Raw genomic sequence first — 23,595 nt, forward strand, 5'->3', positions numbered from 1 at the left:
CCACGAGCACAGGTATGGTGGTGACAAACCCAGAAACATAATCGGGGCGAACTGGGATTCGAACCCAAAACAACAGGTTCCTGGCGTGCCCAAGGGACGCAACTCTGCACAGCGAATTGCGGCGCCAAAGACGATTGGGCCACCCGTGTCCCCTAGCTATAGATTAGCACGCCACGTTTGATAGCGCAGTGCCGAAAATTCCAAACACATACATCTTCCCCGTAATGTGTTTTGTAACTGTGGTCCACGGGACAATTTCGAGTAAAAAACTACTGACGTCTTAGGAATGAAGGGTCGATACAAAGTGTTCTTAACGATACCAGGGGCGTGTCCTTTTTCTATGGATTTCCGGTCGCTATCACGTGTCAAACATGAACAGAACAGGAAAGTCAGTATTTAATTTATAGCCTTCGACGCAACTTATTTGACGAGGGTTCCGTTGTTCAAAACAACCTTAGCGCTACGACTGTCGTAAGTCTATGTTAAGGTATGGGAGTTACGATCACTTTAGTGCTAAGATCGCTTTGTACAACGGCACCCAGGTATGATTTTAAAATAAGAGTGAGTTTAGTTTAACGCCGCTTTTAACAGTATTCCAGTTATATCACGGCGTGTCAGCTTAATGTGGCAGGAAAGCCCCAAGTGATGCAGGTCTCAGACGTTTACCACTTTGTTGAAACCCACGAGCACGGGTATGGTGCTGACAAACCTAGAAACATAATCGGGGCGAACCGGAATTCGAACCCACAATCATAGGTTTCTGGCATTCCTAAGGGACGCAAACTCTGCTCAGCGAATCGCGGCACCTTAGACGACAGGGCCACCCGTGCCCTCTGTTTAATCAGAATCTTCCAGACGCTCGCATACCGAATTGAATACGTCTTCTTGAGATCCGGCAAAGACTAGATATTAAACCACGTATTAATGTGCCTGTTTCGGGACAGTTGCAGGCAGAGTTATCAATTGCAAGCAAGAGACACCTGCTTGATAACGGTACTAGCACATATACCGAAACGCAGCACTAAGAGAATTAAGAAGTGCGTCTGCACTCATGTTACGGCTTCTAAATGCCACTTCAAGATACTGACGATAACGGTAAACAGAGCTCAAGATTGCCACCTCGTCTCATTATGGCCTGTGTATATAGACAATGTATTTACGTGTAGGGAGTGAATGAGTGAGTGAGTATGGTTTTACACCGCTTTTAGCAATACTCCAGCAATATCACGACGGGGGACACAAGAAATAGGCTTCACACATTGTACCCATGTCGGGAATCGAACACGGGTCTTCGGCGTGACGAGCGAACGCTTTAACCACTAGGCTACCCGACCGCCCCTTACGTGTAGGGAAGTAATCACAGATCGTATTGTAGACACATCCTTTGATATTGGTACTTCATCTCTGGTTTTGTCAACCCATTCGTTTGAACTTCGCTTAATTGGGAGCAATAAACACCCAGGCTGTACTTCATATACAGGGTGATTTGTAACGATCTGAAAATACTATGAATTTATGCTCGTTACACAGACGTAGAAAAACAGATAACGGTACTATTCTAGGTTCAAGACAAACCCTTTATTTATCACTCCTTGATTACCGACAACCTCCCAATTGCCAACATTTCCTTTTTGTCGTGCAGTATTGCAGCAGCTCCAGCACTTGGTGTCTACATTTCACAAGTTTTGAGCTACAATCGAGGATGCTCTTTCTAAAGAAGACTTCAAAGAGCGTCATACGGCTCAGAGGTTGTTCAATCACGATTACCACCTACTAGGCTTCAGAAATGTTTTAATAAAGTATAATGGTACCATGTGGGGGAGATTTCCAAATTTGAACATCAGTGACAAAATTGATGTCAGATGCATTTCCCTATTTCGGCTTGAATCATATATGTTTCAGTGTGTTTTCAGGTGTTTTCAGGTGAACAATTGACTTGCCTTTTCATGTTTGTGACGGGTGCCTCCGGTGGGGCAGGACACACTCACCTTTTCGCGAACACCTGGTATCATCACTTTTTATACTGATTCATATACGCCTGCTCATGATATAGTCGGAATCGTACAAGAAGAGATATCTTGTAAGGGGCTTATGTAAATGGTTTTGTCGCTATTAGTTATAGCGTAGTTACATTACATACCACCCGCGGTCATTGTACATAATCACGTTAAGTTTACTGGACAATTCGTTGATTGACTGATACATCTGCAAAGTGAAATATGAAGAAGTGGTACTCGTACCCTATTGGTGGCATCATTAATAGACGTTGTAGTTTGTACGTAATACATGGAGGGAAGTACGTCATCGCCACTATTCGTTCAAATATGGGTCCTCGGGTGGCCCAGTCGTCTAAGGCGCCGCAATTCGCTGTGGTAAACGTCTGAGACCTGCTTCGGGTTTTCCTCCCACATTAAGCTGACACGCCGTGATGTAACGGGGTTGCTGTTCAAAGCGGCCTTAAATCTAACTCATGCACTCACACTCATCCAAATAATGATCTGTCACGGGTCCAACTACTCTGCGAATGTATGTGTAAAATGTTAACACTTCGCGTAAAAGACACTTGCAACTAGCACTTTCCACTCAAAGACACGAACCCATATCACGGGCGTCAATATATGACAAATCCTGGAATATCTTCTTGGATGTGAACCAGGACTCAGCATTTGGCGAGCGAACACACGAACCATGCCTCTGATGGGATTGAACCTGACTAACATGTCTGAAAAGTGTTCGCCATCAGCCCGCTTCGGCCAGAAAAACTACTGCTTGTGACTATCTGGTCAATGTTTGAAGTGATAAGGTGAAATGGGGTTTAACGTCTTCAAGATTATTCCACATACATAGCGATGTGCATACACACGTTTGTGTATGTGTATGTTTATGCGTATGTATTTATTCCGGACTAAAGCCGGTTTTATAGCGCCAGCCAACTGAGATACAATGCCCAAGTTCAACAACAAAAAGCAACCAAACAATCAAGCAAACAGTATTCTGATTTTGATCCGAACATTCTTTGTTTTATCCTTTTGCCCCGCGAGAGGCAGGGAAACAACAAAAAACATCTTTTAAAGTCTTTTGGTATGACGCGACATGGGATCGAACCACCGACTTCTGCTCTCCGGGCAGACGGTCTACCCACTAGGTAGGTCAATATAAGAAGTAGTATTCACGAAAGTAGCTACATGTCCTTTGATAAGGGGCAGAAGTCGGGACTTCTAATGCGGTTGTGCTTTGGCCTATAAGATAGTTGATAGATACAGATATCACGTCCTTATAGAGAGACCATTTTTGGATAAAAGGCACACAAGTATGGCTGAATTCCGAGTGACAGGCCTTGTGGCGGCTACCTTCACTCCATTTGACGACAATGGGTAAGTGCATAACGACGACAACTGGTACATCAGTCTATGATAATAAAACCATCTGTTTCTCATTGTCCCCGTGGGGTTCACATTAATCTCCTTGTTCGTGGTTGATGTACGTTATAACCGCAGAACGAGGTGTAGACCGTGATAGGACATATCATGTACTTGGTAGATTAGGTTCTGGTTCAACAGATAGGTTGTTACCTATGTACAACCGGGACAAGGTTATGTTTGAATATGTATTTGTTGTTTAACGCCGAAATCTGAAATATTCCAAATATATGACGGCGGCCTGTAAATAATCGAATCTGGACCAGACAATCCAGTGATTGATATCATGAGCAATATTATGAGCAACAATTCAGGCCATCGGGGTAGGATTACACGCAATCAAGTCACCAAGTCTGACCTACCCGTGAAGATCCGGGGTAGAATAGATCTTCAGCAACCCATGCTTGCCGTAAAAGGCGACTATGCTTGTCGTAAGAGGCGACTAACGGGATCGGGTGGTCAGACTCTCTGACTTGGTTGATGCATGTCATCGATCCAAATTGCGTGGATCGATGCTCATGATATCAATCACTGGATTGTATGGTCTAGACTCGATAATTTACAGACCGCCGTCATATGGCTGGAATATTACTGAGTGTGGTGTTAAACAACAAACAAAACAAAACAAAACCAAGTCTGACCACCCGATCCTGTTGGTCGCCTTACGACCAGCATAGGTTGCTGGGGACAAATTCTAACCTGGCATCTCTAGGGGTTAGTTTCAGATGTTTATGCCTTATAATTATAGTTTGATGAGGAAAAAAATCGAACACTTTAAAAAAGGATACGTGTTATTATACAGCTGGCATCGTAAACGTATCCAATATATGCATATACAGTGACACCTCGTTAATCCGGACGAAGCCGTTCTTTGTGAATTCTTCTGGGTAAGCAAATACTAAACAAATATTTTTTTCAGAGTAATAATCTTTGAACACATGTAAAGGTTCCCGACACAAACGGGGTACGGATTAACAAGGTTAATGTTTATTGGGGATAAAACACGTGATGCACGGTGCTGTATACGACAATGCATAATTTGCATATTACAGTACATTGTGTTGAATATTACAGTGGATTGTGTTATAAAGAGATAGTGCATTGTGTTGTATAACAGTTCATTATTTACATGTAATTTTGTACATGAAGGTGAATGGTGTCATGGGTGCTGTATGTCATAGTGTATGGTGTTGAATATTACAAGCATGTTGCATAGTATAGTGTTGTATATTACAAGCATGGTGTATAGTATAGTGAATGGTGTGTATATTGCAAGCATGTAAAGTACAGTGAATGGTGTTGTATATTACAAGCATGTAAAGTATAGTGAATGGTGTTGTATATTACAAGCATGTTGTATAGCATAATGAATGGTGTTGTATATTACAAGCATGTTGCATAGTATAGTGTTGTATATTACAAGCGTGTAAAGTATAGTGAATGGTGTGTATATTACAAGCATGTAAAGTACAGTGAATGGTGTTGTATATTACAAGCATGTAAAGTATAGTGACTGGTGTTGTATATTACAAGCATGTAAAGTACAGTGAATGGTGTTGTATATTACAAGCATGTTGCATAGTATAGTGTTGTATATAACAAGCATGTTGTATAGTATAATGAATGGTGTTGTATATTACAAGCATGTTGCATAGTATAGTGAATGGTGTTGTATATTACAAGCGTGTAAAGTATAGTGAATGGTGTGTATATTGCAAGCATGTAAAGTATAGTGAATGGTGTTGTATATTACAAGCATGTTGTATAGCATAATGAATGGTGTTGTATATTACAAGCATGTTGCATAGTATAGTGTTGTATATTACAAGCGTGTAAAGTATAGTATAATGAATGGTGTTGTATATTACAAGCATGTTGCATAGTATAGTGAATGGTGTTGTATATTACAAGCGTGTAAAGTATAGTGAATGGTGTGTATATTTCAAGCATGTTGTATAGTATAGTGACTGGTGTTGTATATTACAAGCGTGTAAAGTATAGTGAATGGTGTGTATATTGCAAGCATGTAAAGTATAGTGACTGGTGTTGTATATTACAAGCATGTTGTATAGCATAATGAATGGTGTTGTATATTACAAGCATGTTGCATAGTATAGTGTTGTATATTACAAGCGTGTAAAGTATAGTGAATGGTGTGTATATTACAAGCATGTAAAGTACAGTGAATGGTGTTGTATATTACAAGCATGTTGTATAGTATAGTGACTGGTGTTGTATATTACAAGCATGTAAAGTACAGTGAATGGTGTTGCATGTTTCAGAGATGTTGTACTCAGCAAGATCGAGGCGCATATCAAGTATTTGAAAGATGTCGGTGTTAAACACGTCTTCGGTAAGCTAAAATTGTCGTTCCTGTATTAGTCGAAAATAACATATTCGTGTCAATAGAATTTACTAAAAGTATAACGAATGATTCTAAAAATCACATTCACTGATTATGATATAATTTCGAAACAAGGCAATAAAAACTGTATATTGGAGACTGTTGAGATTCGAATTCCTATTTCACTGAAACCTTTTTCTCAATAAAGACTTTAATGCTAAGCCAAGTGAAATTTGGGGCCGTTGTCAAAATCAAAACCATGTTTACTACGATGATGTCAGTAACCTATAGTCATAGATTTAAACTAGGGACTGGGTTGGTTTTTTTTAGATAAGATATATTTCAGCTACAACTACAAAAACATATATATTTTTGTATATAACAATGAACCTGATTTTATTTAAAGTAAAACACGTTTAACACTGCAACTTTTGTGGCAGGCAATTTCTTTATTTTTTCAACAGTCTGAAGGATAATTTTGTTTTCAAATATTTTCGGCGACAATATGTTGTTGCTGTTTTTTAAAAAAAATCCCAGCCAAAATCAAATGGTCGGTCGCTTACATTCTATACACGACTCTGACAAACGCTTTGAAATAGAAAGAGAAGAAGCTTAAAGATCTTACAGTGTGAACAGACGTAGGTGTTGTTTGTTGAGATATAGTTCCTTTCTGTAGTAAACGGGGCGACTGGGGAAGGGTTGTCTTTGACCTTGGAGGAAAGGAAGGACATCGCTGCTGAATGGGTCAAGGCCAACAATGGACGGTAAGTGTAATTACAATCTAGTGACCCTGCTTATCAGCAGATCACTCAGATAGTATCTGAACATCAACATTTGCATTAAATATCATCGTTTCAGTATGTCTCTAAAATTTCATTGCATGAGCATGTCATTCAAATACCATCGTATCAGCAAGTCCCTAAAATAATATTGTATGAGCATGTCACTCAAATACCATCGTATCAACAAGTCCCTAAAATACCATTGTATTAGCTTGTCACTCAAATACCATCGTATAAACAAGTCCCTAAAATACTATTGTATAAGCATGTCACTCAAATACCATCGTATCAACAAGTCCCTAAAATACTATTGTATTAGCTTGTCACTCAAATACCATCGTATCAACAAGTCCCTAAAATACCATTATATTAGCATGTCACTCAAATACCATCGTATCAACAAGTCCCTAAAATACCATTGTATTAGCATGTCACTCAAATACCATCGTATCAACAAGTCCCTAAAATACCATTGTATTAGCATGTCACTAAAATACCATCGTATCAACAAGTCCCTAAGATACCATTGTATGAGCATGTCACTCAAATACCATCGTATCAACAAGTCCCTAAATTACCATTGTATTAGCATGTCATTCAAATACCATCGTATCAACAAGTCCCTAAATTACCATTGTATTAGCATGTCACTCAAATACCATCGTAACAACAAGTCCCTAAAATTCCAATGTCACCATGTCCCTCGAACACCACCACTATATCATCATGTCCCTCGAACACCACCACTATATCATCATGTCCCTCGAACACCACCACAATATCATCATGTCCCTCGAACACCACCACTATATCATCATGTCCCTCGAACACCACCACAATATCCTTATGTCCCTCGAACACCACCACAATATCATCATATCCCTCGAACACCACCACAATATCCTTATGTCCCTCGAACACCACCACAATATCATCATATCCCTCGAACACCACCACAATATCAGCATGTCCCTCGAACACCACCACAATATCATTATGTCCCTCGAACACCACCACAATATCATTATGTCCCTCGAACACCACCACAATATCATTATGTCCCTCGAACACCACCACTATATCATCATGTCCCTCGAACACCACCACAATATCAGCATGTCCCTCGAACACCACCACAATATCATTATGTCCCTCGAACACCACCACAATATCATTATGTCCCCCGAACACCACCACTATATCATCATGTCCCTCGAACACCACCACAATATAAATATGTCCCTCGAACACCACCACAATATCAGCATGTCCCTCGAACACCACCTTCTAATGAACCAACTATCTTCATCCAGTTCTGTGGTAGGGGGCACGGGTGGCCCAGTCGTCTAAGGCGCCGCAATTCCCTGTGCAGAGTTGCGTCCCTTGGACATGCCAGAAACCTATGATTGTGGGTTCGAATCCCAGTTCGCCCCGATAATGTTTCTAGGTTTGTCAGCACCACACCCGTGCTCTTTGGTTTCACCGAAGTTGCAAAACTGCATCACTTCGGGCTTTCCCCCCACATTAAGCTGACACGCCGTGATATAACTGGAATACTGTTAAAAGTGGCGTAAAACCCAACTCACTCACTCACTCAGTTCTGTGGTATACTGGTTACTAATCGTTAGAGTGCCTGACTACTGATCAGGAGGCTGTTGTTGGATTTCCGTCATCCATAATGCAGACCTTTCTTCTATTTTTGAAACACGCTTCTACACTTCATCACGCGTTACGTCCAAAACAATAGTCAATATCCGTGATATGCAACCATGGGCACTTACGCCTTTGGGCGTTTTGTTGGAAGATGCAGATTTGGGAACAAAAAGAAGAAAAACACATAATATCGTGATATCTTGATGAAGTGGAGCATGTGTGTCGCACCCCGTCGGTGTGGACTACATAATGTCATGAAAATGCAATGATGAAGAAGACATATAATTGTTTCAGAGTACACGGGGGGTTGGTGGTAAAAGGTGCCAAAAATGGCCTTGAAAACTCGAGTCTTATGACCGAATCAGGATCCGCTTGTCGTCGTGTTCGAACCCTGGATTCACCGCGACTATGATGTTTGGTCTGTCGGCACCACATCTGCGCGCGTTGGTTTCAGCAACGTGGTACACGTCTACATATGACGTCGCATTTTGTTTTCACGCCGATATTTTACTGAAATAGTGTTCAAAGCCTAGTTTAGCCCAACACACCAATACTATATAAACATGACTGCCCCTTGTCTTTCAGGCTAGACACCATCATTATGCACGTGGGATGTGCCAACCTTCGGGACACCCAAACCTTGGTATTTATGTTCTTTTCCTATTTCGGTCAGGTATTACAGGGGCGGCGGGGTAGCCTAGTGGTTAAAGACCCGACGACCTGGGTTCGAATCCCCACTTGGGTGCAATGTGTGAAGCCCATTTTACGTCATGATACCCCGTCATTGGGGGTTGGAGACTCAGCACTGTTTCCTTATTGCAAGAAGCGACACTATTGAATCCGGTGGTATGACTCGGTGACTTGGCTGAATGTGTCTCCTCGTACCCCGATGGCATGGATTGCTGCTCATGTTGACGGTCACAAGTTCTCCTCGAAGGTTTAAAGGCTGCTGTCATTTAGCTGGAATATTGCTGACTACGGCGTTAAGCAACATTCAGTCACCCACTCGCTACATTGAGTCATACACAGACACATCATCTGTTTCATATTTAGATCTATGCATAAAGATTCCGAGTGACAAGAAAATGTCCACAACACTATTAAATCCGGTGGTGTGACTGGTAACTTGGCTGAATGTCTGTCCTCGTACCCCGATGACGTGGATTGCTGCTCATGTTGACGGTCACTAGTTCTCCTCGAAGGTTTGAAGACTGCTGCCATTTAGCTGGAATATTGCTGACTACGGCGTTAAGCAACATTGAGTCACCCACTCGCGTCATTGAGTCATACAGACACATCATCTGTTTCATATTTAGATCTATGCATAAAGATTCCGAGTGACAAGAAAATGTCCACAAGAATGTTTGACAAGAGGGATGACTTCAACTTTCCCATAGTCAACTTTCCCTTTATGTCGACATATATTCCAGCATCTTCAGCTTTTGGCGTTGACATTTCGCAACTTTTTAGATAGAACAAGCATGCTCTTTCAACGAAGGTTTCAAATGCGTCATACGACTCTTGCTCAGAGGTTGTTTGATCAAGGTTACAACATTCAAGGACTCAAGCTTCAAGCAGATAGTTCCCATGAGCATGTTAAAGGTTTTGTCGTTTATAGTTACACTTAAAATGGATTGTTGCAACAAGGCTAAATATATTTCACGAGCGGAAGAGTTTGATTGATGGCTTTGTCAGTGACTAAATAATGTTAAAATAAACATAAGCATTTTCAACCTGAAAGTATCACAAAACACGTTTTCAAGAAGCAAACAGACATTGTGGTATTATCATTGAAAAAAAGATCCAGCGAGTAAGACAGCAGCTGTCATAAGAAACTCAGTGGATAGATTTCTCACCTCCACGTAGACCAGTAGTCTAAAGTGCGGGTTGTTCATGATCCTGGAGATTTAACGAGCGCTTACATAGGACCTGATTTCTCAGAAGAGTGGTTGAGTGAGGTTGATTTAACGCCGCTTTGGCAGGTATTCCATTTATATCACGGCGCGTCAGCTTGATGTGGAAGAAGTGAGTGAGTGAGTGAGTAAGTAATGTTTTACGCCGCTTTAAGCAATATTCCAGCAATATGGGGGCGCGGCACGGCACACCAGAAAAGGTCTTTACACATTGTACCCATGTGGGGATTCGAACCCGGGTCTTCGGCGTGACGAGCGATCGCTTTAACCTGCAGGCTACCCCAACGCCCTTGATGTGGGAGGAAAGCCCGAAGAGATGCAGGTCTCCGACGTTTGTCAGTTTAGTCTCACAACGTTGGTTAGTACAATTATGTTTCCCTTATGTGAAATAGGTTATGAATTGGTGTTATGTGTCTTTGATCACTTAATGTGAGTGTCAGTGTGTGTTACCAAATATGGAATAGTAAACTCCAGAAGACTCAACATATGTCTATAAACAAACTTAGATATATTGAAATGTTTGTCAGAAAATTTGGAAATAATTTCACCCCGTAATGGCTAAAGATGAACGACAGTGTACAGGATGACATTCATTTGTCAGTTTGACATGTGTAATATCTGCTACATTCCAGCTATGACGTGGTCTGAAAATAATTGAGTCTAGACCTGTCAAACCAGTGATTGACATCATGAGCATCGATCCACGAAATTGGGAAAGGATGACACGCAACCAAAAAGGCACCGATCCTGACCACCCGATCCATTTAGTCGCCTCTTACGACAAGCATAGGTTGCTTGGGACATACATGCTTACCCAGGACTGTCCCATATAAAGTCCCATCTAAAGTCTACAGATACAATTCGTATTACGTACTTGCTATAATAATATAAGACTGATTTGAATTCGTATCCATTTCGTTAATCTTTATCGCATTTTTCGTCATAGGCCAAACATGCAGTTGAGATCGGCGTTGATGCCATTGCTGCCATCCCTCCACAATTCTTCCGCCCCACCACTGTAGGTAGGTGATGCCATCCCTCCACAGTAATTCCGGCCCACCAGTGTAGGTAGGTGATGCCATCATTCCACAGTTCTTCCGTCCCACCGCTGTAGGTAAGTGATGCCATCCCTCCACAGTTCGTCCGTCTCACCACTGTAGGTAGGTGATGCCATCATTCCACAGTTCTTCCGTCCCACCGCTGTAGGTAAGTGATGCCATCCCTCCACAGTTCGTCCGTCTCACCACTGTAGGTAGGTGATGCCATCATTCCACAGTTCTTCCGTCCCACCGCTGTAGGTAGGTGATGCCATCCCTCCACAATTCGTCCGTCTCACCGCTGTAGGTAGGTGATGCCATCATTCCACAGTTCTTCCGTCCCACCGCTGTAGGTAGGTGATGCCATCCCTCCACATTTCGTCCGTCTCACCACTGAAGGTAGGTGATGCCATCATTCCACAGTTCTTCCGTCCCACCGCTGTAGGTAGGTGATGCCATCCCTCCAAAATTCGTCCGTCTCACCGCTGTAGGTAGGTGATGCCATCATTCCACAGTTCTTCCGTCCCACCGCTGTAGGTAGGTGATGCCATCCCTCCACAATTCGTCCGTCTCACCACTGAAGGTAGGTGATGTCATTCCTCCACAGTTCTTCCGTCCCACCACTTAAGGTAAGTGATGCCATCCCTCCACAGTTCTTCCGTCCCACCACTTAAGGTAAGTGATGCCATCCCTCCACAGTTCTTCCGTCCCACCACTTAAGGTAAGTGATGCCATCCCTCCACAGTTCTTCCGTCCCACCACTTAAGGTAAGTGATGTCATCATTCCACAGTTCTTCCGTCCCACCACTTAAGGTAAGTGATGCCATCCCTCCACAGTTCTTCCGTCCCACCACTTAAGGTAAGTGATGTCATTCCTCCACAGTTCTTCCGTCCCACCACTTAAGGTAAGTGATGCCATCCCTCCACAGTTCTTCCGTCCCACCACTTGTGGTAAGTGATGCCATCCCTCCACAGTTCTTCCGTCCCACCACTTAAGGTAAGTGATGCCATCCCTCCACAGTTCTTCCGTCCCACTACTGTAGGTAGGTGATGCCATTTCTCCACAGTTCGTCCGTCTCACCAATGTAGGTAGGTGATGCCATTCCTCCACAGTTCTTCCGTCCCACCACTGTAGGTAGGTGATGCCATCCCTCCACAGTTGTCCGTCTCACCACTGTAGGTAAGTGATGCCATTCCTCCACAGTTCTTCCGTCCCACCACTGTAGGTAGGTGATGCCATCATTCCACAGTTCTTCCGTCCCATCACTGTAGGTAGGTGATGCCATCCCTCCACAGTTTTTCCGTCCCACCACTGTAGGTAGGTGATGCCATTCCTCCACAGTTCGTCCGTCCCACCGCTGTAGGTAGGTGATGCCATCATTCCACAGTTCTTCCGGCCCACCAGTGTAGCTAGGTGATGCCATTCCTCCACAGTTCGTCCGTCTCACCACTGTGATAAGTGATGCCATCCCTCCACAGTTCTTCCATCCCACCACTGTAGGTAAGTGATGCCATCCCTCCACAGTTCTTCCGTCCCACCACTGTAGGTAGGTGATGTCATTCCTCCACAGTTCGTCCGTCTCACCACTGTAGGTAGGTGATGCCATTCCTCCACAGTTCGTCCGTCCCACCACTGTAGGTAGGTGATGCCATCCCTCCACAGTTGTCCGTCTCACCACTGTAGGTAAGTGATGCCATTCCTCCACAGTTCTTCCGTCCCACCACTGTAGGTAAGTGATGCCATCCCTCCACAGTTCTTCCGTCCCACCACTGTAGGTAGGTGATGCCATCCCTCCACAGTTCTTCCGTCCCACCACTGTAGGTAAGTGATGCCATTCCTCCACAGTTCGTCCGTCTCACCACTTTAGGTAAGTGATGCCATCATTCCACAGTTCTTCCGTCCCACCACTGTATGTAGGTGATGCTATTCCTCCACAGTTCGTCTGTCTCACCACTTTAGGTAAGTGATGCCATCATTCCACAGTTCTTCCGGCCCACTACTGTAGGTAGGTGATGCTATTCCTCCACAGTTCTTCCGTCCCACCACTTAAGGTAAGTGATGCCATCATTCCACAGTTCTTCCGGCCCACTACTGTAGGTAGGTGATGCTATTCCTCCACAGTTCGTCCGTCTCACCACTGTAGGTAAGTGATGCCATCATTCCACAGTTCTTCCGGCCCACTACTGTAGGTAGGTGATGCTATTCCTCCACAGTTCGTCTGTCTCACCACTTTAGGTAAGTGATGCCATCATTCCACAGTTCTTCCGGCCCACTACTGTAGGTAGGTGATGCTATTCCTCCACAGTTCTTCCATCCCACCACTTTAGGTAAGTGATGCCATCATTCCACAGTTCTTCCGGCCCACTACTGTAGGTAGGTGATGCTATTCCTCCACAGTTCGTCCGTCTCACCACTGTAGGTAAGTGATGCCATCATTCCACAGTTCGTCCGTCTCACCACTGTAGGTAGGTGATGCCATCCCTCCACAATTCTTCCGTCCCACCATTGTAGGTAGATGATGCCATCGATTCCACAGTTCTTCCGCCCCACCATTGTAGGCAGGTGATGCTTCACAGCGACACCACACATATCTACCTCTCATGTTCAATAGGTTTGTGAGATAAGGATTATTAGCTGAGTGAGTTTTCCTGTCGTTAATATAATACATTTGGAAAATATATTGTATTAAGCGATCATTTGGCGATCGTAATACATATTTATTTTATTTTCGAATAATATCGTGTTTACGATTCGGAAGCACACGATGGTAATAGTCTCTTTATAATATAATGTCCTTCTTATAATAATCGAAGTTTAAAACATGTAAATGTTTCTATTGGCCGTAGTAACTTTAGAAACCGCGTTGGAATATAACGTCTGAGTGAACTGCCCCATTTACGATATACATTCGTGGACAACTCGTGTTATTCCGGGACAAGCCGAATAGCGACTCGTGACCCTCTTGTCGCCTTGGGTTCCGTCTTAGTGCTAACGGGCATAACTAAAAGAATTGTCAACTCGTTGCGTAATGATTGGCGTATATTTCCCCCATATATCAAATATATTCCAGATGCTATTGAAAACACATAGGGACTAATACTATTGTACAGTATGATTGAACACATATAACTGCATCTTTAAATGCAAGACATATGTAAAATCAAAAATTATTCTTGAGGGCTTCTTTGCCCGAAGTATTTGAAGTCATACGCGCATTCTGATTGGTTCGTCGAATTTTCGCACATTACATTCATCGATAGGGTGACGAGTCTTACGGAAAGGGGCGAGTGATGACGAATGTCAAGATATGGTGCCACATGGTTTGCAGCCATGGCCGTTAACGTAAGCACTGACACACCGGGAAACACCTGTTTTTTCATGTAGGGAACTTTGTTCAATATCTTTTGAGATGTAAACACCACATCGATGTATACCGTTCACTCAATCTAGTTCCTACAAGGTGATTTCATTTGCATATTTTTCGGATCGTGATACCAAGCTTATGAGATTGGTCTGTCACATCCATAACCCTGTCCATTACATGATACAAAAATTAAAGTTTGTATGAATTTGCAAGGTATAGTTTTATCAAAAATCACTGAAAATACTGTTCGGGTGTGTGACCAGATACAGCAAAATTGTTAGATGCCGCACGTACAGTCATCATAGGGTCTGTCGGGTAGCCTAGTAGTTAAAGCGTTCGCTCGTCACGCCGAAGACTCGGGTTCGACTCCCGACATGGGTACAATGTGTGAAGCCCATTTCTGGTGTCCCCCGCCGTGATATTGCTGGAATATTGCTAAAAGGGGCGTAAAACCATACTCACTCACTCACGTATCGTCATCAATTGACAAAGGTTGCTTGATACAGATGGGCCGCTCGGAGATTGCTGGAATAGCTTAGCACTGATAACGCCTAATAATATATTCTTGCTGTGAGAGGAGAAGAAATGGTTCGTTGGTTAGACTATGTGACATTGTTGATTGCACGTCATCGCATCCTGGTAGGCCGGTGCTTATAATGTCAATCGAGGATTTGTCTGAGAGGGGTGTTGTTATTAAAGAAGCATTTTGCTTTTCGACTGACTTTTCTCCAGAGAATTTTCGCAGAGAAACAGTGGACATACTTTCTCTAGATCACCTGTTGAGTACATATACTTTCTGTAGATAACCTAGTTGAGTACATATACTTCTGTAGCTCACCTGGTTGAGTACATATACTTTCTGTAGATCACCTGTTTGAGTACATAAACTTTTTATAGATCACCTGGTTGAGTACATATACTTTCTGTAGCTCACCTGTTTGAGTACATATACTTTCTGTAGCTCACCTGGTTGAGTACATATACTATCTGTAGATCACCTTGTTGTGTACATATACTATCTGTAGCTCACCTGGTGGAGTACATAAACTTTTGTAGCTCACCTGGTTGAGTACATATACTATCTGTAGCTCACCTGGTTGAGTACATATAATTTCTGTAGATCACCTGGTTGAGTACATAAACGTTTTGTAGCTCACCTGGTTGAGTACATAATACTATCTGTAGCTCACCTGGTTGAGTACATATACTTTCTGTAGATCGCCTGGTTGAGTACATATACTTTCTGTAGCTCACCTAGTTGAGTACATATACTTTCTGTAGATCACCTGGTTGTGTACATATACTTTCTGTAGCTCACCTAGTTGAGTACATATACTTTCTGTAGATCACCTGGTTGAGTACATAAACTTTCTTAAGCTCACCTGGTTGAGTACATATACTTTCTTAAGCTCACCTGGTTGAGTACATATACTTTCTACAGCTTACCTGGTTGTGTACATATACTATCTGTAGATCACCTGGTTGTGTACATATACTATCTGTAGCTCACCTGTTTGAGTACATATACTTTCTGTAGCTCACCTGGTTGAGTACATATACTATCTGTAGATCACCTGGTTGTGTACATATACTATCTGTAGCTCACCTAGTTGATTACATAAACTTTTTGTAGCTCACCTGGTTGAGTACATATACTATCTGTAGCTCACCTGGTTGAGTACATATACTTTCTGTAGATCACCTGGTTGAGTACATAAACTTTTTGTAGCTCACCTGGTTGAGTACATATACTATCTGTAGCTCACCTGGTTGTGTACATATACTTTCTGTAGATCACCTGGTTGAGTACATATACTTTCTGTAGCTCACCTGGTTGAGTACATATACTTTCTGTAGATCACCTGGTTGTGTACATATACTTTCTGTAGCTCACCTAGTTGAGTACATATACTTTCTGTAGATCACCTGGTTGAGTACATAAACTTTCTTAAGCTCACCTGGTTGAGTACATATACTTTCTATAGATCACCTTGCTGAGTACATATACTTTTTGTAGATCACCTGGTTGAGTACATGCGGCGTGTGTGCGAGGCTGCCCCTACCTTGCCCCTCTACCTGTACCACGTACCCCCTCTCACCTGTGTAGAACGTGAGTATATGTATTTGGGATCATTTCTACGGTGAGAAAATGAGTTATATAAATCTTCTAAAAACAGTGCTAACAGATTTCTTGTGTATAAAAGAATCCAGATTTAACTTTCACTGTACATTTTCAACTTAATAAACAGTGAAGAAGTATCTTATATGGATAATATTGATAGGGGTAATACGTGTATAATTTATAAATTAATAATTTTACTTCTTTAGAATAAATTTGTAATGAAGTTGTTGTACAAGTTACTATTTTACGAGAGTAATAAAACGTTGAGACAATCGTGGCGATTAAGCCCCCGCATGAGAGCAGATTTAAATGGGGATCGGATGGAGATTGTGTGCAGTCACTTCCGGTGTGTCTAATCTCACTGTCATGTAACTGTCAATGTACTGGAATTACTTCGGGCTTTCCTCCCACATTAAGCTGACACGCTGCGATATAACTGGAATACTGTTAAAAGCGTCTTTAAACCCAACTCACTCACTTACTGTGCTGGATACAGCGTAAGAGCATCACTCACTCCAAACGTGTGATACTAGCTTGGATATCTATGATAACGAAGGTGATTTTCTGACAATGCTGACATACTTGATAATAATAGTATAATAGTATTTTGTTGAAATACTGTACAATACACTGACAGTAACTCGTATCATTCATTGTATGCTCTAAGTAAGAAGCCAGAATTTAGCATACACCCTTTAGAATGAGATACATTATTATCGTAGTATGTAAAAGAAATATACAGTAAACTATGTTTATCACGAACTGACCGATATAACGAACGTATTTTTAGCCCCGACCATTCCCGAACTACGGTTATTACGAACTGAAATTAGTGGTCCCTTCGAGTTCGTTATAACCGTAGTTTACTATATATCTCAAATTTTGGGTATGCACAAATTAATATGCAACGTAATCGACATCTTAAACCTTAAGATAAGACTAACAAAGCAAATAGTATACCTGGTATAAGTATAGAGGAAAAAACCAATAGAGGTGACATTTATCGATTATCCAACGATGGGAAAATATTATTTTGCTGCAATATAAAAATAATAAAATATTATAGTGTAATTTATATACATTTCTCATAGGAACACACATCACATACCAGTAAATTGATACATAAAAGTGTTTGTGACCTTCAGTGAACATGGCTGACTTCCTTCGCAAGGCGAGGGGCGTCGTGCCCAGTCTCCGGGGGGTCAAGTTCTCCTCCCAGGACCTGCCTGTAGCCAGCGAGTGTGTCCAGCTAGAGGACGCCAATGGCCACAGGTACAACATCCTGTTTGGCTGTGACCAGGTAAGGCATAGGTACTACATCCTGTTTGGCTGTGACCAGGTAGGGCATAGGTACTACATCCTGTTTGGCTGTAACCAGGTAGGGCACAAATACAATATCCTGTTTGGCTGTGACCAGGTAGGACACAAATACAATATCCTGTTTGGCTGTGACCAGGTAGGGCACAAATACACTATCCTGTTTGGCTGTGACCAGGTAGGACACAAATACAATATCCTGTTTGGCTGTGACCAGGTAGGGCACAGGTACTACATCCTGTTTGGCTGTGACCAGGTAGGGCACAGGTACAATATCCTGTTTGGCTGTGACCAGGTAGGGCACAAATACACTATCCTGTTTGGCTGTGACCAGGTAGGACACAAATACAATATCCTGTTTGGCTGTGACCAGGTAGGGCACAGGTACTACATCCTGTTTGGCTGTGACCAGGTAGGGCACAGGTACTACATCCTGTTTGGCTGTGACCAGGTAGGGCACAAATACAATATCCTGTTTGGCTGTGACCAGGTAGGGCACAGGTACAATATCCTGTTTGGCTGTGACCAGGTATGACACAAATACACTATCCTGTTTGGCTGTGACCAGGTAGGGCACATATACAACATCGTGTTTGGCTATGACCAGGTAGGGCACAGGTACAAGTACAACATCATGTTCGGCTGTGTTCAGGTACGGCACAATGTCCTTTTATTCAGAGATTATATACCGATATGATATGGTCTCTGGCTGTCCACAAGGCAATGTTTGTATTTTGTGGAACACATCAACCGCCCCATTTATATAAACAAAACATTGTACTCCCCCAGCAACTGATATCTGCACTGGTGCTAGGCGTGGACGGGGCTGTGGGGTCCACCTACAACTTCATGGCGGGGGTGTACCAACGTATGATGGAGGCGATGGACCGCGGGGACATGGACACAGCTCGGAAAGAACAGTACCGTTCACAGAGGACATGCAAGCTGCTCTTTAACTATGGTCAGTATGACTAGGTGTGTTTTGATATCGGCCTGTAAATAATCGAGTCTGGGCGAGATCACCTGGTGATTGATATAATGAGCAACTACCCATGCCGTCGGGTTCTGAATGGCACATCACCAGCCCTGTCCACCAGATCTATTTAGTCGTCTCTAACGCCAAGCATAGGTTGATGGGGGCCAAATCTAACCCGGATTCTCCGCTGGTTATGTGATGTGACTAACGGAGAACTTTGAACTTTCGTTCGTGACAAATGATTATTATTTTTAACCTTGGACGGCATCTTTTGCCATTTTGTCAAATGCTGTTTTGGTGTCTGCCACAAAATTGTGTTACAGCAGAATAGCGTGTTTTTTTTCTTGAGGAATATAGTTGTTTTGAAAACGATAAAACAATTCTTTGTATTTCGAAAGTCAATCTCCTTGATATTGTGTTTTTATATCATCTGAAATTTTGAAGAAAATGTGAGTGTTTGTGTACTAGTACGCACAAAACTATTTTGTTGAAGATGTATATTTGCCAATGTATTCTGCCTAGCGCAAGAAACATGTCACTTTCAGAATTTGCATTACATCTCAGTTTGTACATTTACTTCTCAGCGACGCAAGGTGGGAGTACTGTTTCCTGTTTGAAACTAATGATGTCATTCGCTGGTCTGGATGTTGGCCCGCCCCGTTGTCCAATGAGAGCTCTTGGAGCAGATGACGTCGCCAAATATAGACAGGAGTTAGAAGACATAGGCTTCTTCCAGTGGTACAGGAAGTAGACTCAGAGTCGCAGATATACGAGTCCAGCAGTGAAACATATCCTCGAAATGACTGGACATAAACATCTTCTTATCCAAATTTCCGGTAGAGAACAGGGAGAGGACAAGCTTCATACACAGTATTCATACACTGTACACTTCCGGTCTCGTTGTCATGGTTTCTTTTGTTCTAAACGTTGGAATATTGACTAATGCACCATTTTACTCAAAAGTGTGAAATCTTAATGTACACTTACACTTCTATTTTTCCAAGTTGGAATTATTTACAAGAGAATGTGTAAACTGTTGTTGTTGTTTAACGCCACGCCCAGCAATATTCCCGCTATACGATGGCGGTCTGTAAATCATCGAGTCTGGACCAGATAATCCAGTGATTGACATCATGAACATCGATCCACGCAATTGGGATCGATGACATGCATCAACCAAGTCAGCGAGCCTGACCACCCGATCCCGTTAGTCGCCTCTTATGACAAGCATAGTCATCATTTACGGCAAGCATGGGTTGCTGAAGACCTATTCTACCACCGATCCTCACGATATTCGACCGAGGTCTTTCTGATTGTCAGGTCATCGACATTACCTTTCTCCTACAACGCGTGTAAAAGAATGAACATTCGGAAAGTATATCTTTTAACATTGCATTTCTTATGAATACATCAAGTACATTTCAGCTGCTTCAGTTTCATCTGTGATACCCAGGGGTTACATTATATGTAAGAGGAAAATAAATGCTGGAGCTCTGTGTGGATTTGTTGAATACTTTAGGACATTAAATTATTGTTAACAGAGTTACACTGGTTGTTAGTTCTTTACTCTCAGCTGTTACTTGTTACCTCTACATCTGCAATAAGCTACAAATTATAAAATATTTCTGAAATATATATATATAAACCTATCTCATCTATAACCACTTACCTCCCTTTGACCAATGTACATAGAGTGAGTGAGTTGGGTGACTTTTCGCGGCGCCTTATACGACGGGGCCATCCGTGAACACCCCCACCCCCACCCCTCGTAACACACCCAAGGGACTGACGGAAACTAATTATTAATTCATTATGACAAGTTTAATTCAACACATCAGTTCATGATGTTGACCACAGCTTGTATTTCTGAAACTTTGAAGTGAGTGTGAGTGAGTAGTACTTTGAAAAGTATTCCAGTTATATCACAGCATTTCAGCTAAAAGTAAGAGGAAATCCTAAAGTGATGCAGGTCTTGGTGAAAACCTCAAACACGGGTATGGCATTGACAAACCTAGAAACATATCTGCGCAAAATGCAGTGAGTGAGTGAGTTGGGTTGAACGCCACTTTTAACAGTATTCCAGTTATATCACGTTTACGGTGAAACCCACGACCACGCACGGGTATGGTGCCGACAAACCTAGAAACATAATCGGGCCAAACAGGGAAGCAAACCACAATCACAGGTTTCGGATGTGCCCAAGGGACACAACTCTGCACTCTGCCTTAAACTACTGGGCAACGCATGATCCCCTGAAACCTTGGAGGTAGAAATAAAAATAACTTCCTGCTGAACATGACAATTTCTAACAAGCAAAAACTTATGCAGGAATCTTTAAGTTGAGCTCATGACTCATAATACAATATGCAGCGAGTCACCCACACATGACTCCCACTTTTCATAGGCTAGGTGAAACCCTTATACAGACAACATGAAAATGACAACTGATGACAATTTATTGAAAATAAAATACAAAAATATACATATTTTGATATTGTGGAATGTATATTGCACAACTCCCTATGTACAAAACACTGTTCCATCTGGTGTTCAGATGCATTACCTGAAGGTGTTACAACCTCATGCCATCAACACAAGTCATCCAGGAAAACCATGGTGTGTGCCCTGTAATCTCATGATACATCTTACCTTTCCTGAATTTTTGTGCATATATCGACATTCCCAGGCGTAATCGTCCAGAAGGGTCGATATTGATATCTCATGATTAATAAACATGTCATTTCAGGTGAAAATAAATACATGACTTTCTTGAGAAATGCAACACATAACCTAATATTTTTATCATCTGATCAATGTATACTCCCCAGGGAGCTGAGGATGCAAGATGATATGCACTGATCCTTTAACGGGTAATAAATCATGCCCATATTTTTGTGTGGAGTCTAGTGCATTTAACTGGACTATCATTTATATATCACTGTCGTAATCAAAGGTAATAACAAGCAAGCTTTGTTCAGCAGAGCACTGAAAGAACATGACAATCTCATTATGTGATGTCAGTCCTTCTGGAGGTTACATTTCACACACCATCAATACTTCATGGGGTTGTACACACCACATTCCTCCCTTTCCATCTGCAATGCGGTGTAATGTATATTTTTAATGAATTAATGAAATGAGGCCATGTATCATGATGTGCAACTCAAGGAATAGAGAATCTCACCCTCGTGTCTTTTGATATCAAATATATCAATGATTGTTGATATATTTGATATTAAAAGACATGAGGGTGAGATTTTATTTATCATCTAACATCATTCTTCCAACTTTTTCAGTTTGTAGACAATGATAAGTTAAGTGTTAAGGTACTGCTAACAGCTTCAGTAGCAAAGCCATTAGTGATGTCATCTGATTGTGACGTCATGGTAACCAATAAAGTCACAATGGTCTGCAAAGCATTGTGATGCAATTTCATTGCAGCAATATCTACAATGTAGATAACGCTTGATCTCACCTACCAACTAGCCATACCTACTGTGGGAACCAGTTTTGGATGATAAACTCCATCCCATCAAGTTCCATGCATAAACTTTGTGCAAACCCAAGGTTGCTATACACTGAACATGAAGTATTGTGTGGAGGCTATGGTAATGTTGCCTGAGAAATATTATATAATGTGAGCTTTAGTGGGTCTGAACCATCGCTGCTTGTCTTCCTTCTTCTGCAACCAGGCCTTGTTGCTTAGAAATGACAACCACATGGCCACATGTATTCACATGATGATGGAGAAATGTGGTGTATACAAACAAAGTATTAACCATATATTTCATAAGCAAAATGAATTATGTGTCTCTCAACAAATGGAACATTCATATCAAACATCACTGGAATCAAACACAGAGTCCAACATCTGCTACACTGACCACTGGTCATCACAGCACCACCTTGGACCTGAGCTTGTTCTCCAGGTCACTGTAATGACTGCGTAGAGCCTCGATCTGACTTGTGTACTCCTCGTCCACAGTGGCACTCCGTTCACACTGCAGGCCTATGAAATCATTCCATTCCTTGGCTCGACGTTCTCGCTCAGTTGACAAGGAATTTGGCTGTCAATGAAAGTAAGTATTTTCAGCCGCCAGTGGTTAATAGTTGCAAAACATCTTCGATTGAAAACTAATTGAATAGAATTTGTTATTACAGAAAACAGATAAAGGAAGACAAGAGTGTTACTCAAAGGCTGGAAGACCTACTTTAACATGTGACACCTCACAAAGGAATTCCCTTCTTGCACACAACAGTATCACAACTACCACTGGGGGGCACGGGTGGCCCAGTCCTCTAAAGCGCCGCAATTCGCTGTGCAGAGTTGCGTCCCTTGGACACGCCAGAAACCTATGATTGTGGGTTCGAATCCTAGTTCGCCCAAATTATGTTTCTAGGTTTGTCAGCAACATACCCTTGCTCCTGGGTTTCACCGAAGTGGTAAACGTCTGAGACCTGCATCACTTCGGGCTTTCCTCCCACATTAAGCTGACATGCCGTGATATAACTGGAATACTGTTAAAAGTGGCGTTAAACCCAACTCACTCACTCACTCACAACTACCACTACAACATCTACATTACATGTATCTAACAAATATTTTGAAATTAAGCAGCTAATGGAATGGGTGCACCATTTTACTCAAAAGTGTGAAATCTTAATGT

General features: G+C 42.2%; 1 protein-coding gene across 1 annotated transcript; it reads left to right on the forward strand.

Annotated features, from left to right (window-relative positions):
• The first annotated feature begins 3,256 nt into the window (after positions 1–3,256).
• LOC124150538 (N-acetylneuraminate lyase B-like) lies at positions 3,257–20,085 on the forward strand. Its single transcript, XM_046522495.2, has 9 exons — positions 3,257–3,374; positions 5,702–5,772; positions 6,440–6,527; positions 8,784–8,841; positions 11,058–11,133; positions 16,531–16,623; positions 17,781–17,935; positions 18,742–18,913; positions 19,513–20,085. The coding sequence occupies exons 1-9, from the start codon at positions 3,313–3,315 to the stop codon at positions 19,677–19,679; spliced, it is 942 nt and encodes a 313-aa protein (XP_046378451.2). The 5' UTR covers positions 3,257–3,312; the 3' UTR covers positions 19,680–20,085.
• The last annotated feature ends 3,510 nt before the right edge of the window (positions 20,086–23,595 follow it).

This window comes from Haliotis rufescens, unplaced genomic scaffold, assembly GCF_023055435.1.
Source record: "Haliotis rufescens isolate VD_foot unplaced genomic scaffold, xgHalRufe1.0.p SCAF_1, whole genome shotgun sequence".
Lineage (NCBI taxonomy): Eukaryota > Metazoa > Mollusca > Gastropoda > Lepetellida > Haliotidae > Haliotis > Haliotis rufescens.